This window comes from Sebastes fasciatus, chromosome 15 (assembly GCF_043250625.1).
Source record: "Sebastes fasciatus isolate fSebFas1 chromosome 15, fSebFas1.pri, whole genome shotgun sequence".
Classification (NCBI taxonomy): domain Eukaryota; kingdom Metazoa; phylum Chordata; class Actinopteri; order Perciformes; family Sebastidae; genus Sebastes; species Sebastes fasciatus.
The window spans coordinates 15,562,183-15,579,846 of NC_133809.1; the positions used below are offsets into that span (position 1 = coordinate 15,562,183).

The 17,664-nt window shown below is 39.7% G+C and overlaps 1 protein-coding gene across 2 annotated transcripts in view; it reads right to left on the minus strand.

Annotated features, from left to right (window-relative positions):
- Positions 1 to 548: 548 nt before the first annotated feature.
- The window catches only part of stxbp6 (syntaxin binding protein 6 (amisyn)), a 72,460-nt gene continuing 55,344 nt past the window's right edge, over positions 549 to 17,664 (minus strand). The window contains exons 3-6 of one of the 2 annotated variants that reach the window (XM_074661611.1): positions 16,214 to 16,344; positions 15,420 to 15,585; positions 4,373 to 4,530; positions 549 to 2,673 (exon numbers count right to left, since the gene is read on the minus strand). In XM_074661611.1, the coding sequence (XP_074517712.1) occupies positions 2,650 to 2,673; positions 4,373 to 4,530; positions 15,420 to 15,585; positions 16,214 to 16,344 (479 nt within the window). In that variant the 3' untranslated portion in view covers positions 549 to 2,649. Of the gene's footprint in view, positions 2,674 to 4,372; positions 4,531 to 11,731; positions 11,966 to 15,419; positions 15,586 to 16,213; positions 16,345 to 17,664 lie in introns of those variants that run through there. The other variant, XM_074661612.1, reaches the window with a different exon arrangement.

Below are 17,664 nucleotides of genomic sequence, written 5' to 3' on the forward strand. Positions count from 1 at the left end.
TGCAGCTTTAAGTGTGCAAAGTTTGACCAAGAAAGACTGTCACCATTTTACTTCCACATACTGTGATTTCTGCATAATAACCCTCCTCTGTAGTATAAACACTATTTCATCCAATTGTAACCAAAACCTTAAAATACTTTCATTGATCCTCTGAGGCAGTGTTACCCTGAGTTGACACATTAAGTATATAATAATAATATTAACACTGATCTGCAAACGGAGGTGAGACATTAACAGCAAAAGGCACTAAAAAAGAGCCATCTTTATTTTGATTGTGGACTTTATTTTACATCTCATAGTATTATAGAGAACTGAGATCAGTGTGATATGATGAGCATTGTTGAAGCATGAAGTGAGACTGGAAACATCAGACAGAGTAAACGGTATAACGAACCTTTAGACATTTTAACAGCTAATTGTTTATGAGTAAAACACACAAAGGCAATAACAATGATAAAGAACACCCCACAAAATAGATGTACAACTTCTGATTCCATTATTTGACGGACCTGTGAAAGCTGGTTATAAAAAGGACACTGACAATAATATAAAAGTTTTTTTCATACATTTTTTTATTAAAACAATAAACATCCAAAGTGTTAGAGAAAGCAATTAAAGCACACCAAGAGTTAGGCAACTGGAACGTTTCAGTATGAACTCAGCAGTGCTCTGCAAGATAAGGTTGTCAGTGCATCGTAACATCGTGAATTAAAAAATTCAAAACATGAAAAGAATCAAATACATCTCAATTGTGAGGGCGGTGTCTTGCCAGTGAGGAAGCCAAAGTTACAGTCAGCGTGAAAGCACTGACAATAAAATAAAGGTAATACTTCATTTTACAGGTCCGCAAATTTAAAGGTTAATAGGTGACAATTAGCAAGTAACCTATTTAAAATTTCTTTGGAGTTACTGCCAAATTACCCCAAACTTTATCATCAACATTATTTAATAATTATATTCCGCTATTTCCCAATATCTGGTAATTTATTTAATACATTTCAAGGAAAAGAATACAAAGTTAATTGATGTGCTTTATATCCATGTCTGCTTATAAATAGATCATAATAAGCAAATAACGTCATTGAAATTTCTTAAAAAAACTCCCTGAATCATGACATTAGCTACCAGGTTACATTTGTGTAGACAATAAACGACACAATGGTGAGATTCGTGCCTGACTGTAAGTGTCTTCTATTAGTTTTGATTTTCCACCTCTGATGAAGAGCAGCATACAGCTGCTTATCAAGCCTAAGGGCCCTATTTGAATGATTATATGCTATTTTAGCATATAATTATTAAATAATGTTTATAATAAAGTAATTTGAGGTAAATATTGGGGTAATTTGGCAGTAATTCCAAAGAAATTTTCAAATAGGTTACCTGCTAATTATCACCTAATTACCATGCCGTTTTGTGGACCTGTAAAATGTATCGTTACCAAAATAAATAACTACACACTGCTTCTGCAATTTGAGACATTTTGTCCTTCATCTATCAGTATACACATCTTTATAATAACCGACCCAATTTATACAAAAAGCATAAGGTATGACTACTGAATGTTTAAAGTTGAAATACAGCCAGGAGTCATTCCAATGTTCATGAGACAAATTAGCTCTACGGACACCGAGATACTAGAAGAATTACATGTTTTGCTTTTTTACAATGCAGAAGCTGGTTTAGTGAATTTAACATAAATTATTATACTTAAAAAGCTTATTTTCAAAACAGTTCTTCAAGTACACTTCCAAAAAATGTTGGCAACTGTATTCCATGTAGTTTTGGTTGTTTTTGTATGGTAGACAAATCGGACAGAGGAATAAAACATTTCATGGTTGTTATATATTGTATATTGTTATTTATGTGTGTGTGTGCAATTTCTCATATGCAATTTATGAAATATGTTGAAAACATTTTGACTAATACTGCTTCAATACATTTTGAAATGATGGACTGAACAGCAGACCGCAATGTCCGAGAGTCAAAAGAGAAAAGGAAACATTAATTTGAAAATTAAATACTTTGGGATTTATTAATGTTCAGCCGTGGACTGCATCCCGCTCTCCCAAATGTGTTGACCAAAATATTTACCTGGGTACAACCTAAGCATCAGATAAGAAAATCTAGGTATGTCAGGTGTTTGTGTGGTATACTGCCACCCAATCCAAAGTCACACCTGTGAAACCCATGAGAGGGTCCGTCACTCATGAATCAGAGTGCATAATCACCGCAGTGCTCATAAATAACTCTCAACAATTAATAACCGGCGAGACAAGCTGTTCCTTGTCCTGGAGTGATTGCTGATAATGACTTGTCAGCATGTGTTCTCTCACGTTAAGTGTTTGAGCATATGAAAAAGAGGAGGCGGTTATCACATACAGTCACGTCCTGTGACTTTTTTTTTGGCAAACAGAAGCATGAAACATTCTGCCGACAGTCTGAAGTAGCGTTGGTTACCTCTCTCTTCCTCCCCGCTGCACGATGCGTCGCCACCAGAATACAACAACCCCAACACATTAAAATGTTAACATTGTTAACAAAATAGCAATCAAATTAAATCTTTTAAAAAGAATAAAATCTGGAATCCTTCTCCTGTACAGCGACTGGCGATTGGTGACCCCCCCAGCCCAGTTGGTTTTTGGCAGTGGTCTAACACTTGTGCTTCATGGCAAGCTGTAGAAAAATCAGGGTGGGGGATAATACAATCAGAATCTTTAATTGCCTTATCAGCCAAATGCTACAGAGTACTGCAGATATATGCATGCAATAGCGACCACAGTTAGTAAAATGATGTAAGGTACAGATTTGATATTTTAGAAACGTTCCACAGAGGTGAAAAAGTTGTTAGGGAGAGTTTATTAGACGAGTGCTGGAAGGCAGCCAGGGGTCATAGTGTTTTTTTTTAGTCAGGCAATGACAAGGGAACTTAATTTATCTCATTAACAAGGGTCCTAATGGGCTTGGCTGGAGGCTCGTTAGAGAGATGGCCAGGCCCACCAATCTGATGCAAAGCTACGGGGTGTGGAGATGTGAGGATGCAAGACACACACACACACACACACACACACACACACACACACACACAGACAACAGAGTATGGAGTATGCTGCTGCAGAATGAGGAATTCTACAGACTGAACAAGTGGGGGCAGTAGAGCAGCACGCAGAAATGACGGGTCTCTTGTTTAAAATTGAGTGAGCAGCGCAGCGAGATCAGTTGCGGTCAAAAAGTGAGGCACAGAAATGAGATTGCAGAAGTGAACAGAAGAGAAAGAGTCAAGGTGACCCTCTCACAGCACTGCAGACACTTAGCACTTACAACACACGCAGATGGCTTGATCCTGTCAAGCCATCTTTAAAGCCATGCTCAGATAAAAAAATGCAATGGATGAAATGACAGTAATGATTTCTTTATCCATCTGTAAGGCCACCAAACAGCCTTTTTAACAGACGTGCAAAATTATGAGTCTTGATGATAACGTGCAAGACAAATGATAAGTGATAACACACAAAAGCGAATGGCAGCAAGTGAAATGAGAAAAAACGCCTGCAAATGAGTGATTCTTCACGGGGGGCTCTGCAGTCATTCTCTCGTGAAAACCACCAGAGCCGAGGCGTTTTGCTTTGCTTATCACAGTTTTTTTGGTAATTCATCACAGTGGGGAAGCTCATCTGTGAGCAGTAAGAGGGCCGTGCAAGGCTCCTGAAATGTCTTTCAATTATCCCACCATCACTAGCTCAAAACATGTTCAATATGGCAATGGATAGCTATGCCTATTAAAGTTATTGACATTCCACTTTAGATGGCACATGTCTCAGTGAACGACATGACAGGGCAGCAGGCCAGGGCTGCCTAATCTTACACAAGAAGCCAAGCTTGCAAAGCCAGAGATGCGTGATATACTGTGTGCTATTAGAAAGACAGCTATGATGATGATCATCAGGTGCGCTCGTTACAAAGCAATCGATTTTTTTTTTCTTTTGTTTTGCAGTAAAAAAACAAAAAAACATTATGCTAATAGCCACATTAAAGAGCATGCAATTAGTTTTCCTGACAAACAAGAGACACAGAATGGGGAAGATGGAGAATGAGGGAACACCCACTACTAAAGAGCGAGTAAATGAGGGAAGAAGAAAAAGACTATTATCTTCCCAGAGCAGAAAGCACCACTGCTGAGAAGCTTAAAGTCACAATGAAGCAACAAATATCCTCAGGTTTAAGTAAAATGTTTGATCTTTAGGCTGAACTAATAATGACTTTAAAATTATGACGAGATATTCCGTCATAACGAAATCAGAATTTCAATAGGCTGTATTAAATTAAAACACCTTAAGCCCACCCTGAGGTTATGCGTTGTTGTGTGTTGACTCACCTTCTGTGCAGTAACAGAGAACTGTTCGGCACTGTTCATCATGTCTGCGGTCCTCTCCTCGGCCCGGCCTAGTCGCTCGCCGCGCTCGTTCAGGGCCTGGCTGGCCTTCTGTACGGCACTCGTCACGCTGTCTGCGGCCGAGTGTAGTATACTGTTACCTGCAGATAAGGGCGGGAGTGAGTAGGCGAGATAGAGCAAAGAGAAGTGAAGAAGAAACGTAAAGTAGGACACGAAAGAGAGGAGAAAAGACAAAAGGGGAAAGAAAGTGTGACATGAGAGGCATGTAGTTAAATCAGTGACCATGAGTGTAAGTGTTAATGGTGGAAGACAAAAAGTAAATGGCTTCCATCAGGTGCAACGTGGGAAGGTGGCTAATGAGTTTCCTTCAAAGTTAATTTACGTCCAGGAAAGATCAAGTGAAATTAACCTTTTTCAAATGTCAAAGCATGCAACACCAACACCGGATTTAATGTCTCTTTTTTAAGAAAGCATGTCATTTCTGTGCTGCTTTTCTTCAATTTTGAACTTACGTTGCCAGCCCAGTGATTACTCTCCTCTCCTCTGAACTATAGTGTAATAAAGAGAGGATATGTGCTTGGCTGCATGAGCTGCCCTGGAGACCCAGTAGTGGATATAAGACAGAAAACACATCTTCCGATGGCTGTGGCAGCCCTGCGGATGTTTCCTCTGACAAGCCATTAATCTACGGCACGTCGGGACTGCTGCTGTTATGCGCCACGCTAGCAAGCAGACTGCGAACAGCAATCTTCCTGCTGCTTTATCATTGTCGGCAATACAGTTGTATTGTTCCGGAGGGGGATAAACTTGCAGCATGCCAGTTTGGGAAAAAAGCTGCCTTGATTTTGAAGTTGTCACCTACTCATGTGAACGGCTACCTTTGGTTGCCCAAAAAAGAGTCAAAGGAGAATTTCAATCTGTGATGGCATACTGCTTTTGTAAGACATATCTTTAAGGTACTTGGTGATGACCACCCCAGCCACTCCAGGAAGGTCAAATCCACCACAACTACACTGTTTGACTAACTTTAAAAAGCGGATAAATGAAAAATAATAATGAAAAACACCTCAAACACCCTGTGGAAAATAAGCTAGATTCGATTTTCCCAAGGTATATATCCTCGGATATACAGTAAATGAGTTTGAGGAGAAGGAACAGACAGAGCCAAGCTTGAAGGTACTGACTGTATTAAGACTTGACAAGCCAGATTCTATCTGCTCCCACAGGAAACTGCAATATAGTGAGTGTATGTCCCGTGGCACCCGGGCAGGTACGCTGAGTGACAGATAATTGGGACAGCCAGCTCTACTGCAGTGGGTTATATGACGGCACAACAGCAGCTGGTGTTCCTTCAAAAGAAGTTAACTCGATGAAGCCGAAGCAGTTTATGTAGAGACACACCTGTGCCGCAGACACACAGATGGATGTATAGATGTTCATCCACACAGCTGCGCACACAAAAGGGAATGGAAACGCATGCACATACACAAGAGCCTCCTTTAGTCAATTTTCCAGCGATTACAGTAAACTGAACCGCAGACTGCAGGCCACATTGCATATGACAAACAAATTTTGACTGATGATGAAATAAGCTTCACATATGTCAGGATTCCTTTTTAAAAGGTGTAAATTTAAGAATCTATCCATAAGAACTCCACAATCTACAGCTACAACATGAATGTAATATTTACTTTCTCAAGTAGGAAACTCTGCAGCCAGTAGCAAAGCATGTGTAATTATCAAACCTCTGAACCGACATACAGCAACCAAGCGAACTCTAGCGAATGGAGCGCGAAAAATTGTCCAGATATACTACGAGCAATGTCAGAGTGCTATAGATTAACTGTCAGTTACTGTCAGCGTCGATCTTGACCAGTGAAAGTAGGTTGGAGGTGCGCAAAAGTTCGCATAAATAGAGCCAGAGCAAGCGTTTTTTTCAAACAAGCGACAAGTCGCTTTGCTTGACGCAGAGAGTAGGTTAGTACATCTTTGGGAAAAACTGTAACAATTAGAGCTGTCAAAGTTAACGCTATACTAACGCATTAACGCAAATTTGTTTTCATTAATGCAATCGATCTTTCGAAGGTTGTAGTTCAGTTTTAAAGCTAGAGTGAAGATCCTGGTATCATATGAAACTAGAAAAAACAAAGTCAAACCGTGTCATACTAACTTGTCGGGAACAAGGGAAGGGAATAATATTCCAAATTTGCGCTCAATTTTGGCGAGGAAAAACTGTCGTGGCCATTTTCAAAGGGGTGAAAATGGGTTCTATGGGTACCCACGAGTCTCCCCCTTACAGACATGCCCACTTTATGATAATCACATGCAGTTTGGGGCAAGTCATCGTCAAGTCGGCACACTGACACACTGACAGCTGTTGTTGCCTGTTGGGCTTGAGTTTGCCATGTTGTGGTTTGAGCATATTTGTTATGCTAAATGCAGTACCTGTGAGGGTTTCTGGACAATATTTGTCATTGTTTTGTGTTTTTAATTGATTTCCAATAATAAATATATACACACATTTGCATAAAGCAGCATCTTTGCCCACTCCCATGTTGATAAGAGTATTACATACTTGAAAAATGTATGATTAATTTGCGATTAATCATGGACAAGCAAGCGATATTTTAAATCGATTGACAGCCTTGGAAACAATCTGATGTTCGCACATTCGCACGGTATCCAGTTAGGAAGAGGTGTCATGCATTGCAAAAGTGGATTCTGGTTTGCGTAGGCTAAAACACATTCCTGCTCTGCTTCTATTTGGAAAAAAAAAAAAAACTTTCTCTGAGAGGCTTTAGGTCATCCCCAGAAAGGATAAGACCTTTTCACCTTCAGATAGATTCCTCTTAATCCTCTCCTCCTCTGGAAGAGCCTAGGGAGTAATACTACCATCATCCTCAACGTAACCCCCACACACACACACACCATACACTCGGAGAACACCTCTCTTTATTTGTCTCCTTTCTTCTCTGTTCTCAGAACCGAGTGGCGGGCTGCAGCGTGGGCTCCCCCGGTGGAGAATGTAATTACAGTAAAAGGCAGGGTGGAGACATTCTGGAGAGCTTAGCAAAAGGGCTGCACAGCATCAGGAGATGAATGAAAGATGTGTAGGAGTAGATTATGTTATGTGGAGCCATCGCTAAAGTGGGAGCTGATCAGACATCAGTGTTATCAGCGCTACGAGCGGTTCTTTTTATGTTATTTAGGAGGAGTTATTACTGCAGTCATTTTAATGATGAAGGAGTTTAGAGGTTTTTTTCTGTTATGACATTGGTAAATCTAAAGGAGGGGGACGATTTTTTGTCAGCTTACATTGTTGATTAAGAATGATCTACAGTACCAGGCCAATCCTAGCACGCCTCTCTCAACAATGCAGGAGGAATTTTGTTGCTATACCCCCTGATATCATGTCAAGCCAGGGTTTCTCTAACAATGGAGAGTGAACAAAAAAGTTCAAGTTGTTTTCTGGCAACAAAATATTCCAGAAAATAGAAACTATGAGCAAAAACAAACATAGCGAGGAAGGGGAGAGTTCATTCAAAGTCAAGCCCTCCTTTTTCCAGCTCTGCTGTAAGCGGTAGATTACAGACTGCGCTGCTGTGGCGCTAATGAAAATAAGATGATGGTTATCAACAAGAACTTGTCAAGATACACTTCCCAAGATGCTGACAGCAAAGTCACATTTATTCTTAAAGCATATGGGATTGATTAGATTGTTAACTTCAAGAACAAAACACACCTACACGAAAAGATCCATTCAAACAATACATGCTACAGTGCCTTTATACTTTCGCTCTGCAGCGTTACATGGTCATATTATCACGGCTAGGATAATGCTGTGGGGTATAGTGTGTGGGTGTTTGAAGGGAGAGGGTGTCTTAGAATAATTTCTTTTAAGTATTAGCGAGCACATACTTATCTGCACTTCAACAAGTTCCATCAAAAATTCTCCTTATTGCCCTGATATTACCAGAGGGCTTCAGGCTTCTGTTATTCATCCAAAGAAACTTATGAAGCATTCTGTCAAGGATTTCTGTGAGTGATCCCAACCCTATACTCAAAGCTGTACCTACATATCCAGAGCCTCTTGACACTGAAGTACTCAGTAATTGCTGTTATTTTCAACTTGGATCTGATTTTCCAAGTTTCTTCTACTCTGAGATCATCATTAAAACATCTCATCACTTGTTCACAGAGAGGAAATGCAACATGATTCGATTTCCCTAATGTTAATTACAAGTGGAAAAGCATGTCAATTCAAGCAGTAAACAGCAGGAAACAAAAGTGTAAAGCTTTAAAGACGGATCTATCTGATCTAAACAGTCAACTGTACTGTGTTAAAAAAAATAAAAAATATCTTGTATATCAATTTTTGGTTGATTTAAAATGAATAAATACACAATTATGTCAAATGTGGCTCCAATGTGTTAAATCAAAAAGTAGAGGACGGGCAGCCATAAAAGTGAACAAGGAAGTGTGTGAGGAATACTAAAACAGTATCAAATACATTTCCGTATTATAACTGCCATTTTGTGATAAACCCCACCTGAACCCCAACTGTATTTACAATGTGAGTGTAAAGGTTTTTACACACCGAGGGCGTGACGAATAAACGACACGAAAATTTAGAAATACTAGCATGTGAATATTATATGTCAAGGGCTTTTATTGTGAAAGGTGGGAACAGAAAGGAGTGGATCTGGTCTGCGCTGCCTTTGTCAAGGTTGAAAGGAGTAATAAAGTTTGCTGTCCTGGTTCGGACTACGGAGCAACGCGATTGGTTGCCTTTGTTCGCGGTGTGAAAGCTCAGGAAATCCAACTTGTTCCAGAAAGTACGTCGCTTTTTCGCCGCTTAATATTTGTGTTCTGTGTGAAAATATTCATGACAAAAACAACAGTTTAAAAAATATCTATTGACATGCAAATTAAATCACACAAAGAAAACACAGCCAGTGTGTAACAGCCTTTACGGTGATAAAATAAAGTCTTTTTATTTATCTTTCATATGTCGTTGTGAGTATATTATGCTAATTTGAAAACTAGAAAGTCAAGTCAACTATAAATAAAGCAGAGGCTTGAAAGTAACAATTTCAAATAGATTATGCATACAGTAAAATAATAATGTATAAAATGAAAAACAAGAAATGGCTAATGTAATCGACATCGTAGAGGCCTAAAGACACAGCTATGCAGCTCCTGCTGCAAGATAAACCCCCGCTGCTGTTTCATTAATGCAAATCTTGACATTAACCGCTGCAGCATAATGAAACTATAGCAGAGGTTCAACCAGGAGGGCCACCTCCCTCCGGCACTCCTCACACACACCTATTATTTCTCTATTGCCTTTTATCCAATCACTTTTCTCCACATTCTTCCTGTAGTTATTCCCCTTACAGTTAATTCTCTCTTTCAATGGTCACTCCCAAACCTTTTATACAGGGCAGCTTTGTCTTTCTCTACATTCCTACCAAATCATTTAGCCATCTGTACATTTCAATCTTTTTCCAACACCACTCCCTCCCTATGAAATACAACTATATACACACCCTATTGTATATGCCTATCATTATAGAGAGGCGAAGTCACTCCCCTTCTGGTGTCCACCATGGGACCTTATTTTGGAAAAAACACGTCAACGGTGAGAGATAAATATTTTTTGATCCCGTTTGAATTGTGGTAAAGATAGAGAAAGATCATTTTGTCGTAGTATCATTTAGTTTTTTATGAGGAACCGCTCCGTGAACTCAATCTCATGTTGTAATGTAAATGTAATGTAATCTTAGCTGATGCGTTTCATCCAGCGACTCCTGATCTTTTTATCAGCCAGGAAGAGAAAGAACGAGCGAGACCCGTTGCTCGTGCGAGTACATCCCAGTACAAAAACACACAGGTATCGTAGCTTCAGCGAGAGAGACGTGACATGCGCAATTCAAACTCACCGTTGACTACCGTTAATATTGTTCCGAAATAAGGTCCCACAGTGGTCCACCGGATGGGGACAGAATTTGTCTCTCTATAACATTGTCTTTTCAACCATCACAATGCTGCTCCTCCCCGTCCCTACCACCACTGGCGCCTCGACTTGCAGTCACAAGCTACCTTCATTTCGACCTACATAAACTCTACTGCACTATCACTCAATTGTTAATGTAAAATGTTATGATGTCAAATGATTCAGTGCTGAGGTTCACCACTAATGATCCTATTATAAACAGTAATTAAGTCATTAATCTGTATTATCGCCTTGGTCCATCCTGCTTGAACTACATTTTATTCATTTTAATGTACATATTTATGTGTCCTGCAGATACTCACATTTACTGTGGAGGTAGACGTGTAGGCCTGAATGACTCCTTAAACCCCGTGGTTAACCACTCAGAGAAAAACAAGGAGATCACTCAGCCCCTGACATTTGTTTCGTGACCTTGCTTGCTCAGTCGGCCTTTAGTTTAGTCACTGTCATACTGGTTAAAAAGCAAGGCACTAAGGAAACCGATGGGGACAAACGTGGAACATTCTGTGCTGAATGTACCACGGAGCCGTGTCGACAGCGACAGAAAATAAATAGCTACTAGGTATTCATGAACAGCCTATTCTCAGTGGCTTTAATCAGCAGATAAATGTCAGAGTCACACAATGCATTAAACAGCCATCATTTCCATCATTATAATCTTGTCTAAGCTTAAATGTTAATGTGTGAAATGATATACAGAAGTACAGAATACTGAGGAAAGCATTAGGGAAGAAGCAGTCCATCATTGAACTGCCCTCATACGTCAAAATGATACGACAAAAGATTTACCTCTGCACAGTATTAGTCAGTGACTCTGCACACAGTCTGACAGTGAGGGGCAAGGACAGTGAAACATAACTCACATAACCTTTGGATGTAAAATCCCTTTCAGCATGTAGTCAACCCCGACAGAGACGACACAAACCAGGGACATTGACCTTGTGCTCAATGGGAGCAGACAGAGGCAAGCTGTGTGTGTGTGTAAATGTTAACTACAATATATACTTAAAAATGACAACACAGAGGTCACTTAAGGCCCTGAGAGCCAAGAGCAGAGCCCGAATTTAACAAGGCAGGCCTCATTTTAAACTTTTTTTAAAATCCAACTTTGCAAAATGACCCAATTTGAGTGCATCTACTGCCTAAAATAGCTTTAGATGTACTAAAGCTTTTTTTTTTTATTTGCTCAGTGCAAGATAATAGGTGTTTTCAGACCAGAGGAACTTTCTCATAGTTATTAGAGTTGTTTATTTATTCTTATATTACTAAAAAAGCTAAGAGAGCTTGTGAAACATCAAACAATCGACCTACAATTGTTGGGACTCATCACTTGTTAGTAGGGGACACACTTGTTCAATAAAGTAACTTTGATTTCTGGAGGAACTCAACACTTTTTAGTAAGGGGTATAACTTTTTTTTTTAATTTAGTCCAAGTAGTTTTACATACTGTACCACCGGCTTACCTTGTCCTAGTAGACGACCGTGGTGTGCAACAAATTCTTTCCTCTTCCTGTTCAAATAGACCTTGCAACGGAAAATGACCGAATCTACAGCTTCTTCTGAGATGAGAAAATATCAAACGACATAGTCAGCTTTAATGGTCAAAACATGATGTAGTTTTGAAATTAGTCATGGAGGGGTTACCGTTTTTTGGATTAATCAATCAAAAATGAGTATTGAGAGTTGAGTTGTAAATGTCATGCAAAAAAAAATAGTTACTGTTTGATTATTCATCCATCAATTGATTGTAAACCTCTCTAAGAATGAAAATTCACACACAGCATTTAGAGTCAACTACTGGGAGACAAGTTTGCCTTGTGCTGAGGGTTTAAAAGCATCCACTTAGCTCATGGATTTAACAATTCGTTTAGAATCAAGTCATGAATACGTGCCAGTGAGAGAGAAAAGCTCAGGCGGGAATTGGGGTATAACAGGGTGTAACAGTGTGGGCAGCGGCCCAAGTCAGCACTGATAACAAGGCAATTAGCTGCTTTTATTTCTGGACCAATTATATGCCCCATTAAGGATCAAAAACATGCGCCTGTGCATCTATACGGCTCTGACAGAAGTCTAAAAAACTCTGCCGTATCAGTTCATTTAGAAGACTCTTTACAGGATACAGAAAAAAAGCAGTCAAACATGTTACAAAATATCTTTCCTGAATTTAATTGAGTGTTATTTAAATGGTTTTGTATCATGATATCAACTCCCCCCAATTACTCCAATTAATTTAACAGGTGTCTTTGTGGCTCTATCGCATGTTTTACATTAGGAGACTGAGGATGATACCGGTGGATGATTAAATGTTAACAATATTACATTAAGGATGCGATGCACGGATAAGATGACTGTTGACTGCATTTTCAACTCTTGTAGTAGCATAATCAGCATGGGGAAACAGTGCCAGATTAAGCTCAAGTAAGAACAAAGCTGCTGGCATCTACAGACGGCTGATGACATTGTCATGACATCCTTAGCAGACACATGGGGAAACTGACAACTGATATCATGTTCAATCATTCTATTCTCCCCATCTTGAATGTCAAAACATGCTTGTCCTTCTAGGGTAATTAATAATGATGATGATAGTATATAATAGGGCTGATACGATACACCATTATCCTGATTTGATACTATCACGATACTTGGGTGCCGATTCGATATGTATTGCGATTTTTAAGTATTGCGATTCGATATTACGATTTATTGCGATTTTTGTTAACTTTTATAACACTGGATCATGGGAAAAAAGATGAATCATACACTTCTAGAGACTTTTACTTTGGAGAATATCTAAATTAATCCAGTAATAATGTTTGATTTTCAGCATGTATGTAGTCTGAGATGTCCTGAAGTCAAATATATCAGTCATTGTCAGGCATTATTTATTAAATGTTTTTCCAGCAACCAAAAAAATCCAAGAATAAAAGACATTTCCCTCACAAATTAGTGGTATTTTCCATTTAATTTATAGGGGACATGTAATGTTTTATACTTCTGGTGAATATAATCTAATCAATCTTATTTCCATATATGTATGTTGTATATACAGGTCCTTTGTTAACACCTTATTTTGAAAACCGGACGTAGTCACGTGTGAATACTTCTGCTTACTTCACCAAGTTTGTTTTGCAGAGTTTTCTGCTCTGTTATATCTGCCGCTGTCTGCTCGCTGCAGTCGGCCGCGAGTGACGGATACAGAACGGATATAACGTCATGTTACTCAAGACTACCACAATAAAAGCGTTAACTTCCTTCTACCTCTGCATAGACTCAAATGAAGCAAATATATCGATTCTGGCATTAGAAATCAATTTAAAAATCGTATTAAAAAAAGAAATCAAGATACATGAGTGAACTGATTTTTTTTCCCACCCTTAGTATATAACCAGAATTTTGTGCATTAACTATCTACCGTTTTTGTTTTCTGGGGGCTGCCGTCCCAGAGGATTCTGCAGATAGAGTCTCCCACAGTTATGGTCCCACACCTGAGCAGCGTCATGATTTTTGTTTTGCACTGGTGTGAGACTTAAACTGGAGTGGACAGAGTTGGCAGCAGGCTGGCATCCTCTCTGTTCCTCCTGTCACAATGTGCATGGTGAACTGTCAACTTTTTACGTCTATCACACACACAGCGTCCTCTACTCGCTGCGAGCCAGGAGTTCATTATCCGCCAGATGGACTTACAGAATGGTGTCAATAGCTCCATCAATGCTATAGCTGTTTCTACAAAAGCTAGCTCTTAAAAGTGTATTTTAAATAGGACATCATTTTGTGGGTGAATTTGTTCATATTACAGTACAAGCTTTTCTATCAGCAGCAGGCTATGTGTCTTATTATCATCCACAAGAACAATGCTGCAGGGCCTCTAAGTGTAATTTTCAGATCTACTGGAGGCGTGTAGTTGATATGCAACATTTGCACTCCATAATCCATCCTACTCTAAAGACCCCCATGTTCAGTGCTCTCGGGGACACCACTACCTTCCCACCTACACACACAGAGACTATAATATGCACCAGGGTCAGTCTAAGAGAGTTAAATACGGACATGGTTTTCATAGTAGGAGGGAGGTCAAGGCAACCTAACATAGCGCTGAAGAGAAATTTGTAACTTCTTCTTTTTTTTTTTAAAACGATCTATCTGGTAAGTGATTCTTGTAAATGCGGGCCAGATGGACATCCAGCAGGAAGCAGGTTCGGGATGCATTTCCATAAATAATCCCATGAATAATACAACAGGTTGAATGGTGTTTAAAGATGAGGGTTGAGGGGTAAACAGATATCTGATTAAACCGCTCAGGATGCTGCTTTCCCTATTCGGTTTGACTGTAGAGGAAACCATTAACCAGCACCAGAACTGAACCCTTAACCTCCTGTGTAACAAACACACAATTTGCAGCCAGGAAATGACCAATTATGTGGATTTAGATTTCCATTTTACATGTAAACATTTGGGAATTGGTTGCGCTTTGACTTGTTTGATCAGCCTGTTTTCACTTATTAGTTGTGGATGAAATGAATGTTATTTTCAAAGGGGGGAGGTTAGCTTTCAATTGACTGTTACAGCTCTCACTGTGATGATTTATGTTATTTTAAAGGGAGGAAAACAACTGAAAATAGTGAGTCTTGCACTTCAAGCACGCAATGAAATGTGTCAACATCACATAAATTAGGGTGAATTATTATTTAGTGTTGTATTGAGTATTTCTTTGTGCTTTAAACCAGTTGATCTGTGTCAGATGCTTTGAGTCACAGCTGATGCATTGGGTTGGACATCCTCATTGACCTCACTTCAGCGGAGCGCTCAACAGATGCCGTGTGCGAGGAATAAGCATGCATTTTCATACACACCAGATGCTGGTTGTCATCATACATAATCAGATTCAAACTGGCTTACAGCACAGTATGATGGCAGCGAGTCTGGCATAGCAGAGCCACTGTGTTCTGAACAGAAATATTAACAAGGAAAGTTAGCAGTGTTTTTTTTGTTTTGTTTTTAAAACTGTCTTACCCCCTAGCAGTTTGGACTGACAGTTGACGAACTCTGGTTTCCGTGCTGAGCTGTAGCGCTGGCAGGTGTGGTGAAGAATCTGGATGAAGGTGCACTTCTCCCCTGCTGAACCAGCAACCCACTGGTCAAAGGCATTCTCGAACATCAGGTCAAACTCTGCACAGTCCTTGCAAGAAATAACAGTAAGAGGGAGACGTGAGTGAGAAGTGAGTGGGTGAAGTCAGGGAAAAGAAACGTCTAAACTATGAGGGCAATAGACTGTATATAAGAAGTGGACGTAGTCAACGGTTTTGAAGCCTCGAGTTCAGCATTTCGCCATCTCGTTTTTTTTTTGGAACCAGAAATGACACGAGAGGGTGGAGCTAAGTACAAACAAACGCTAGCCACGACCTAAAGCATACCCTGCTTTATCATCTATTTGATTCTAAATGGGACCATAATTTACTAAATGAACATCATGCTGTATTGAAGAAGACTTGAAACTGGTGATTGAGACCATAAACTCATGTTTACAATGTTTACTGAGGTACTAAATCAAGTGAGAAGTAGGATCATTTTCTCATAGACTTCTATACAATCAGACTTCTTTTTGCAACCAGAGGAGTCGCCCCCTGCTGGCTATTAAGAAAGAATGCAAGTTTAATGCACATCTGCATTGGCTTCACTTCTCAGAACCAGAGGCTGCTGCCTGGACACAACTAGTTATTTTGTATCAGCAATAACCCCCAAAATCCCTTGGCTACAAAATGACTACATAAATAGGAGTGGGTTGAAGGGGACTAGAAATTACATACTTTGCTCGGGTCGATGCCGTTGACCTGCCGTAGCTGGTCGATTGTCCACTGTGACCTTTTTACGAAGGCAGAAGATCCCTGGAACTGCTTCACCTTAGTGATGGATACGTGGGAGGGTTTCTTATTCGTCACTGTGGAAACAAAAACAATAAAACACACCAGATAAGATTTAACAGCAGCATTAAATTACAGAATATGAGGTTTCTGCGAAATTTGTAGCTCCGGCCTGATGTTTTTGATTTAGTTAGAAAAGTCTAGATAGGATAAGTGGACGCTTCAGGTCACAAGATGATAAATATTATAGTCAAACAAAAGTAAGAGCTTCCTTCTGTGGGCGGCAGAAACAAAGGCATCCATTAACAATGGACATTTCACTGTTGGAGCCAACAGCAACAGATGATAACATTTCCTATGAGAAGACGCAGCTTAACCATGAGCAGACAAACCCTGTAGACGTGGATTTGGCTTTCATATTTATCCTGCCAAATTGTGCGTAATAATCTTATATACTGTACACTGTGTGCAATGAGTTTCTGTTCTATTCCAGCAACATTTTGCCACTCTGCTGGTTTAAAGAACATAAACACTTGGTTATATTGTTCCTGTCAAAGAAGAAATTGCTGAGCATTTTTACACTGTGCTGGACACATCTCATGTCTCTTAAAGAAAGTGATGTATTTCCTCTACGGCTGACTAAATCTAAGCGGGTAACAAATTGCATTGTGTTCGAGCATGGAGGTATTACCTTTTAAACAAGTCAGAACAGAAAAATGGACATAAAGATAACACAAACCAACAGGGGCATTACATTGTGCTTCCATTGCAATTATTAGGTATTGTGGAGTTGTATCAGTTGGTGCAATAACAATCATGCTTTTGTTGCTATTGTTGTACAACAATAAAGGTTCATAACATTTGTACGATACAGAGAAAAAAGTTGCTTGTATATTCTTTAAGCCATTTTTTTTGTACCTTGGTAAAGGTTCGCAGTTCAGGCATACACCGATAACATCACTTGCCCACTGCCCCTTCTGTCGTTTTGCTTTTACATAGAAATAGCAACCATTTAGTTCATTTTCGCATATCAGTGCCATGTTATCAATACATTAGTCGAACGACGGATGCTACAAACTGAAAGTGACTACTACTCTGTGAGTAAAAGTCAGATTTCACACACACGGGATGAGAGAGAGTTGTCCGACAAGACGATGGCGGAGGATTTGGCATCAAAGCGAAAAGCAAAATTTAAACCCATTGCTATAAGGGAACCATAACATTAAGGAGGCAATCGCCGTGCGGTGGACGGAGCGCTCACAGCCGGTGTGCGAGGCGCAGCAGAGAAAACTCGACAGGAGAGGCAAGACGCACAGCCATCCAACGTTAAAGGTCAAAGTAAGCGCTCTACATACAGCATATTGAGCGTCATCTCTTCTTGTAAAATGTCTAGTGTA